At 43.6% G+C, this 8320-nt stretch overlaps 1 protein-coding gene across 1 annotated transcript in view; it reads left to right on the top strand.

The window, feature by feature from the left end:
• The window catches only part of COL6A5 (collagen type VI alpha 5 chain), a 117033-nt gene that overhangs the window by 18649 nt on the left and 90064 nt on the right, over window positions 1-8320 (top strand). Inside the window, exons 2-3 of the mRNA XM_037143925.2 lie at window positions 1299-1394; window positions 2779-3378. Coding sequence (XP_036999820.2) covers window positions 1328-1394; window positions 2779-3378 — 667 coding nt within the window. The 5' untranslated portion in view covers window positions 1299-1327. The remainder of the gene's footprint in view (window positions 1-1298; window positions 1395-2778; window positions 3379-8320) is intronic.

Below are 8320 nucleotides of genomic sequence, written 5' to 3'. Positions count from 1 at the left end.
CTAACTGGTATGGGTTTTGTTTTGGAAGGTCATGAAAATGTTCTGGAATTAGTGATAATGGAGAAAATTCCTGTGGCTATAATAAAACACATTGAATTACATACTGTATGGGAGCAGGGGGTGGGCGGGGCAGAGGAAAGCAATGGGAAAATATTGGGACAACTGTAATAGAACAACAGTAAGCCCCCCCTACAACAAGAAATAAATTCTAGGGTGAAATATGGTAACTTTTACAAAAAAGGGGTTGTTAAGATTTATAGTGTGTGAGTTATATCTCAGTAAAATTAATGACTAAAATACATGGTATATTACAGTATGATGAGTATAGATTTGAAAGTCATTGTTGACATGATTTGGGCACTAACTACTGGGCCACTTAGTTAGTGGATCCTCCTTAGCAAATTCAAGTTTAACCTAAATGATCTATAGGTTCTCTTCCAAGTCTAGCTTCCAGTGATTTCTCTCAGTTTCCTGGCTGATCAGCAGCTTTAAAGAAAGAAACTGCCAGAAAATCCAATTCTAGAGTGAAAACCTGCCCTTATACCTTTGGTATCTCATTTAAAGCAGCTGTATTTCTTAGTATTGGTCATTTGCTCTATCTTCCTTTTTATAAAGAACAACTCAGATTTGGCAGGGTTCCTGTAAGATAATAATTTCCCATGGAGATTTCTGATTGGCTGTAAACTGTGTGGAGGGAAATGCTAAAGGTAAAGTAATTTGTAAAACCGATTATAACCATAAATGAGAGAATGATTTTCACAAGGGTTCAATAAAGAAAACGCATGGAAAGCTGTTGGCTTTCTTTGGTGGCCCATGTGTTGTGAACACATACAATAGTCAGTGATGGCATAAAAATAGAGGGCAAAGAATAGTGACCACATACATTTGGTGAGGACACAGATTTTGCAGAAGGCTTATTGTACGATGGTCAAGAACTTGGGTCTGCAATCACCTTGCCACGGTTAGGATCCTGGCTCTACCTCTTAGCAAGATACTCCTCACCTATTTTCTTATCTGTCACATAGCTACAGTAATTATACCTCCCTGGAAGGATGCTGTGAAGTTTAAATCACATGAGAGCTATAAAGCACTGAGAAAGTCTCTGAGCTGTGGTAAGGGTTCAGCAAACATTAGCATTAATTTTCAAGTAATACTCCGAATGCTTTTAAATACACTTGGTATTGCTTGACAAATACTTGTTCTGTGTACAGTGCATTGTGTTCTAATCCAACTTTTCCAGTAGTTATTCCTTATTATACTCTGAGACATTCTCATATTGTAAGTAACATTTTTTACAGAAGAAAAGCAAGAGACCTTCACTAACAAAATGAAGAACCTGCTAATTATTTTTGTCCTAATCCTTTGGACTGAAACACTGGCTGATCAGAGCCCAGGTACCAGTATATTTTATGCTTATTATCATTATTTAGGAAAGTAAAGAATTTTATCTTTCAACAAAATTTTAGCAAATAGAGAAACAAGGAGTTTGTTTATTTATTTACTAAAAAATCAAAGTGCGTAGCACTTAGTTGTAGTTGAAGGTATGTAATATCAAGCTAACTTAATCTCTGAAGAGATGATAGAAAGCCATGGGCAAAAGTCATGAATTATGCTACACCCGGCTAGAAAAGCTCTAATTACTCATTGATTTTCTTACATGTTAGTGTTTCCTGTCCCTATGAATAGAGTCTACTCATTTGTTTTATAGGTCAGTTACCATCTTGGCCTAAATAAATAAATAAATAAATAAGTTGGATAGATAGATAGGATGGAAAGAAAGAAGGAAAGAAAGAGAAAGAAAATAAAAGCTAGGTTTTTTCCTGCTTTCCTGATACCCTAGAGTCTCCTGGTGAATTTCTAAGTTACTTTGAAAGGAGGATGTTAGACATTTACCAGGACCTCCCTAATTTCGAGAGTGCAGTTAGCTGACCGTGACTGCTAAAGTAGACACTGGTGGTGCCTCCCCTGGCTCAGACTCTTTTTTTTTCAGGCCAGCTCATTGGACCCCACACCACCCTCACCCCCACACCACCAGCCACTGTGAATATTGCCATGTTGCCTGCAGTAGCTCAGAGCTGTTCCCCACTGTTTCTGGAGGATGGCTCTCAGCTTTCCCAGAGCCACTTTGCTTGGGAGGCTGTGTCCCTAACCCCCTGCTCCTTCCCTCCAGTTCCCTGTGATGGTTTACAACCAATAAGTGACTGATAAGAGAATACAAAAAAACTGTCTCTTGTCTCAAAGTATAATTGATACTCTAGTATAAGTGATACCCCAAAGTCCCTTTCAATCAGGACAAGGGAAGACATCTTCCTTGGCCCATCTCCTGCTTCCTTTACCTTGCCTTCCCCCAGTGAAGCCCTTCGCCAAATCCCTGTCTCCAATCTGCTTCTAATCTTCCAACCCAAGACAGCTGATTACTTGATACTATTTTTAAAAGTTGCTGTTACTCCACAGATGACTTGGAAACTTTCTGGTATCATGTTTATTCTTTAATACAATATCAGAGTTTAGGGAGTCAACAACCAAAAAGAGAAAAAAAATGTTGATTCCTTCTGGCATAGAATTCAGAACGAAAAATTTATTGGCTAATTTACTAAAGTCCTTTTATTTGGCATTTTAGTAAAAACAGGTACAGTTTCTTCTGTTTGACATCTAGAAGACACTTTTGTTGGGGCTCTAGGTTGCCCTTAACTAGGGGCGTGAACTAGGACGTAGTCTCAAATGAGCACTGGGGTCTGAAATGCACAGCTGAGTAACCTCTGTGTTTGGGTTTGCTAGGCCCAGGACCTCAGTATGCAGATGTCGTGTTCCTGGTGGACAGCTCTGATCACCTGGGAATTAAGTCCTTCCCTTTCGTGAGAACATTTATCAACAAGATGATTAACAGTCTCCCCATAGAGGCCAACAAATACCGCGTGGCCCTGGCCCAGTACAGTGACAGGCTCCACAGTGAGTTCCAGCTGAACACCTTCAAGAGCAAGAACCCCATGCTGAGCCACCTCAAGAAGAACTTCGCGTTCATGGGCGGCTCCCTGCGGGTAGGGAATGCTCTCCAGGAGGCTCACAGGACCTACTTCTCCGGCCCGGCCAACGGGAGAGACAAGAAACTGTTTCCCCCGATTCTGGTGGTGCTGGCTTCGGCCGAATCCGAGGACGACGTGGAAGAGGCTTCCGAGGCTCTGCGGCAAGACGGGGTGAGAATCATCTCCGTGGGGCTGCAGACAGCCTCTGAGGAGAACCTGAAGGCCATGGCCACGGGTCAGTTTCATTTCAGCCTCCGAACGGTCAGGGACCTCAGCGCGTTCTCCCAGAACATGACGCAGATCATCAAGGACGCGGTTCAGTACAAGGAAGGGGCTGTTGACACTGATGTAAAAGGTAAGAAGGCCCTTTGGTTGAGTGGCACCCAATCCCCATGTGATCGGATCTGCATCTCACCACCCTCATGTCTTCCAGCTCCTCTTCTGGGTTTCCAGAGTGAAGTACTGGAAATTTCTACACAGCACAGGCTACTCTTACTTGTGTCTGCCTTTTGCTTGTGCCATTTTCTCTGGCAGGAATTTTCTGCCACCCCTTAGCTTTCTTAGAGCCTGAATCACTTCTGTCACCATTTAAGTCTCAACCACACTGTCACATCCTCTTGAAAGGCTTTCCATTCAAATTTCTTTTTTGGGTCTCTCAGTTCCTTGTGCACACGATGACAGCAGCACTTGCCATGCTGCATAATTACCGTTTCTGGGTTTGTCCCCCTCCCCCGCCAATGAGCTGGTAGCACCTTGAAGGGTGAATTGGCAACTTATATTTATTTATCTCTGAGTTCTTTGGGCCCGCACAGTGCCTGACGAGCAGCCGGTGTTCTGCTTCTTAATGAGTGAATGTGCGCAAGTCTTACAGGTAAGGAAGGTCCTCGTCTGTCCTCTTTTTCTCACAGTTCTGGCACTGTGTGAGCCACACAGTACATATGCAATACATGCCTGTCGATGAATAGGTAGTGATACTAACTGGGAACCATATTGTTAGAATGAGGTGGGGCAGAGAAGGACATAGCTTCAGTGACGCAGTAATGCCAGGCAGGAAGCTGCCGTCCTGAGGTGACATATGTTGAGTTGGCTCATCCCCTCCTCCACTGTTATCTTTTCCTTCATGAGAATCAGGATCTGCTGAAGCCAGATGTTTTGTTCGTTCTTCCTCCCAGCCCTGGAGTCATTTTTTAAAAAGATTTTATTTATTTATTTTTAGACAGAGGGGAAGGGAGGGGAAAGGAGAGGGAGAGAAACATCCGTGTGTGGTTGCCTTTCATGTGCCCCCAGTTGGGGATCTGGCCTGCAATCCAGGCATGTGCTCTAGGCTGGGAATCAAACCAGCGGCACTTGGTTGGTAGGCCAACGCTCAGTCCACTGAGCCATATGATCCAGGGCTGGAGTCATTTTTTGCTTATATTTTTCACATGAGAGAAACACTTTAACATTTTTTATATTAGGATATGTCTTTCAGTTGTGCTTTAAAAAAATCCTGAAGTGCTGCCATTTAATAAGAGTGCATCTTACAGTAGACAGGATCTTGGGATTGAAGAATTATTGGAAATATTCCTAACAAGCCTGTGGATGAATGAGATCAATTAAAAGCAGCTCAGATGGAACTGACTCAGTGCCTCACTCATATAAGTCAAGCCCTCAGCTCTCATATCCCCTGATGTGAAATTCTCTCTGACTTGCTTTCTGAGCACCATCAAGAATGTCTCCAGTGACAGCAGAGACCTGTCCTCTCAGGAGTTGATGTCTTTGTGTGCAAAGCTGCCTGAGAGCAGCACCTCATTCCAGTCATTGTAGCTGGTGTCTTTCGGGGGAATGCTGATTCCCAGGCCAGATGGCCATCTATTATCTCTGCAGCTCCACCCACCAGAACTGCCAGTTGCCACAACTGCCTTCCTTTGTGCCCCTGGGCAACTGCTGTATTTCATGCAGGAAAGTAGATGACCCCCTCATCCACTTTCATTCTTGATTCCTGAGGCTGACAGTACTTATGCCCCCATGACTCACACCTTCTCACTTGAGAAATGCTTTTTTGTGTCTTAAGCAAGTTTTTTTATGAAGACTCTGAAACAGAAGACTCTTGAGTGCCAATAGTTCACTTGGGAAGTGATCCCAGGAAGCCTTAGTAAGGAAGAGGCAAAATGAGCCAGGAAGCTCTGCATGTGATATTGATGAGCAGGTAGAACAGGCCAGTACAGCTGAAAGGAGGTCCTCGGCGAGTGCGCTGTACTGGCGAGAGCTTCCAGTCATTTTCTCCAGAGTTGAGGTAGAAAGAGTCCCCAGCATAATGGATTTTCCTGGCTGCTTCTCTACTCAGTTTGCCATGGTGGGCTATTCTGAGTAGGTGCTATCTACCTCTAGGACCCAAAGAAGTCACCTGGTGTGGTACAAAGTGCCCCGAATGCAAGGTTGGAAGACCCACACAATGCCACTTGCTGGCTATGTGAACTGGGAGAAGCGATGTCATCTCCCTGAGCCTTGCATCAGATACTCATATATAAAGTATGGGAGTGGGGGTGACCTTGAAACTCCCTTCCTGCTCTACCATTCATTAATTCCATGGCTATAGCTATGGGCCAATTTTGTAGTCAGGCCAAGCTAGGTCTTAATAACAAATAGACTTCCTGAATAATGAAGAAGCTTATTTATTTCCCTTGTAATACCATAGGGCCAGTGCTCCAGGTGACCAGTTGTGTTTCATCTATTCAGATATTTAGGTTGGTGGTGGCTCTTCTGTATTGAAATAAGACTTCCAAGGTGCCCTGGGAATTGGTATAGAGCTTGTTGAAGGGAAGGAAGATGGGAGATGGTTCTATGGGCTAAGCTTTGAAGTGACTCACGTTTCATTAGCCAGATCTTAGTCCCATGGTCCTACCTAACTCCAAGTCAAGCTAGGAAATCAGGTCTAGCTCTAAGCCCAAGAAGAGGAAGTGGATTTTGTGAGTATCTAAAAGGCTCTGCCACAGTTAGTATGGGCCCTGAGGTGCTAGAGAGTCCCTTTCTCTCCACTCTCCTTGTCCCTCACTCTTCCTCTCTTGGGGGAAATAGAAAGTTCTTATGGCATGTGTGTATCTTCTCCCAGAGAAAAAAAAACCTTCCTTTTACCCTCCACCTCAGGGACCTTGGACATGCTTCAACGCTGTAGGTGGCTGCTTAGCATTAGTTCTCCAGGACAATAGGGCTTTTCTACTTTCTTAGATTGTTCTGTGTGATGCTTCTCTCACTCCTCCTAATTCACTTCACAGCAGTATGGTACAACAAGGTTATCCTTCCCTTTAGAGGTTAGGAATGTGGGCTTTGCTTTGGAATCAGGAAGGTCTGGGTCAAACCCTGGCTCAACCCTTCAGGGCCTTGAGTAGGTTATTTAACCTCTGAGCTTCAGTTACCTTACCTATAAAGTGATTACCTTCTCATATGAGGAAGGTGGTTTGTATGGCATTTGGCAGAGAGGTTACTACTATTAATAATTCACAAATAAACACTAACCTAGATGATCATGCTGAGGGTATGTTTTGGCCAACTTTGTAGGGTTTAGAGTACACTGGCAGATTATTGAGAATTATTTTTAATTCCACAGATATTTTTGGACTCCCACAAGGCACCAGTAGGTAGGGACTGAGATAAGTAATACGTGCCATTTGGCTTCTGGAGCTCTTAATCCTATTGGGTAGTTCTCGGCAACACTGAGCTCATCTCTTGGCTACACTTTCCTCAGTTGTGGTTTCTCCACCTGTGCTTGGAATAGGAGTTTTATGTGCATATGGTGTACTCTGCCCTTGATTCCAGATTCATATAACCAACTGTTTACCCAGCATCTGCAACAGTATTCTGTTCTTAGGGTGTCTGAAATGGAATTCTTGAATTCTCCTTGCAACTTTTTCTTCCCACCATCCTTCCTCTCTATCTTGAAAAAAGATACCATCAACATCTGCTCAGCTGTTCAGATAAAAAAAACTAGGAGTTTTTTACCACATCCTCTTTGTCTTTCAGTACTTGCATTTGATTTATCACTAAGTCTTCTGTGTTCTACTTCTAATTCATGTGTCAAAACTTGATGTGGACACCAGCCCACAGTTTCCATGTCATTATGGATGAAATGAGACATTCATACGGGCTACCTAGTCTGGTGGAAAAAAAAGAGCAGCATGGCTTTTCTCTCAAGGGGAGCAAAAGCCGTGGCCCTTGCCATGACTGGCCTTTATTGGGTTTCTTGGCACATTACATGATGGTCTTCATTTTACTATGCATAGGTTGCTTTAGGTGGTTACCTTTTACAGAAAATAAAGGAGCCAATGCTGTTAATCACATCACAGAAGAGAAATATTTGCAAATGAAAAGGGCAAAAGTGGTTGAACCAGTTACACTCATCCTTGGAAGGTCTAGCATAAATTTTAGGAAGTTATTTTGCAATAAGTGTTTGCCACCAATCCGAGTGAGGATTTTTTAGCAAAAAGCAAGACTCAAAGTAGTCTAGGCACATTGCAGGCCTGATTCCCCACAGGAGAACCTATCCATGGGCGTGGGGCCTGTGCATCTCTGAGTGGGAGCTGGGCCCATGCCACAAAGAATGGTCTCCCACAAAAACTACCCTTGTTTCATCTTATATACTCTTATCCTTGTCCAAGAACCATTATCTCTTGCCGGGAGTAGGAGAGCTATTTCTTAACTGAGATTTCTGAATTCATTAATTCCCCTCAGTGACTGGGATGACATTTAAAAGACTTAATTAAGATCATATGTCATCCTTACAATTTGTTCCCCACCTCCCCCTGACCTCATTTATCACCGTTCCCCTCACTCACTGGCTCCAGCCACTCTGGGCTTCTGACTTGTTCTCACCTCCTACTGTTGCCAGAATTCCTCTTCTCTCAAAACAAGATGTGGCTGAATCCTCTCTTCATTCATATCTCCACCCAAATGTGATCCTCTCAGGGAGGCCTTCCTCCACTGCTTTCTATCTCAGAGAAGTTAGTTCCCATCCTACATCCCCCACATAGTAACTCATTGGAGTCAGTTTTCTTTCCTTGCTAGCACTTACTACTGTCTGAAATAATATAATCTACTCATCTGTCCTCCCCCTAGAATGTGAGCTCCCCAAGGTCAGAAATATTTCTAATTCATCCCTGTATCACAGTACTTGGGAATGGTGGTGGTGGATGCAGAAGTGGTGGTGAAAAAGGTGGTGGTAAGGGTAGAGGTGGTGGTGATGGTTTTGGAGGTGGTGGTTGTTGGTTGGTTGTTATTGCCCATGGTAGTTGCTGGTTGTTGGTAGTAGAGGTGGTGGCAGT

Source organism: Artibeus jamaicensis, unplaced genomic scaffold, assembly GCF_021234435.1.
Source record: "Artibeus jamaicensis isolate MK-2021 breed Jamaican fruit bat unplaced genomic scaffold, CSHL_Jam_final contig_519, whole genome shotgun sequence".
NCBI lineage: Eukaryota > Metazoa > Chordata > Mammalia > Chiroptera > Phyllostomidae > Artibeus > Artibeus jamaicensis.
This window is presented reverse-complemented; position numbering and strand designations above follow the sequence as displayed.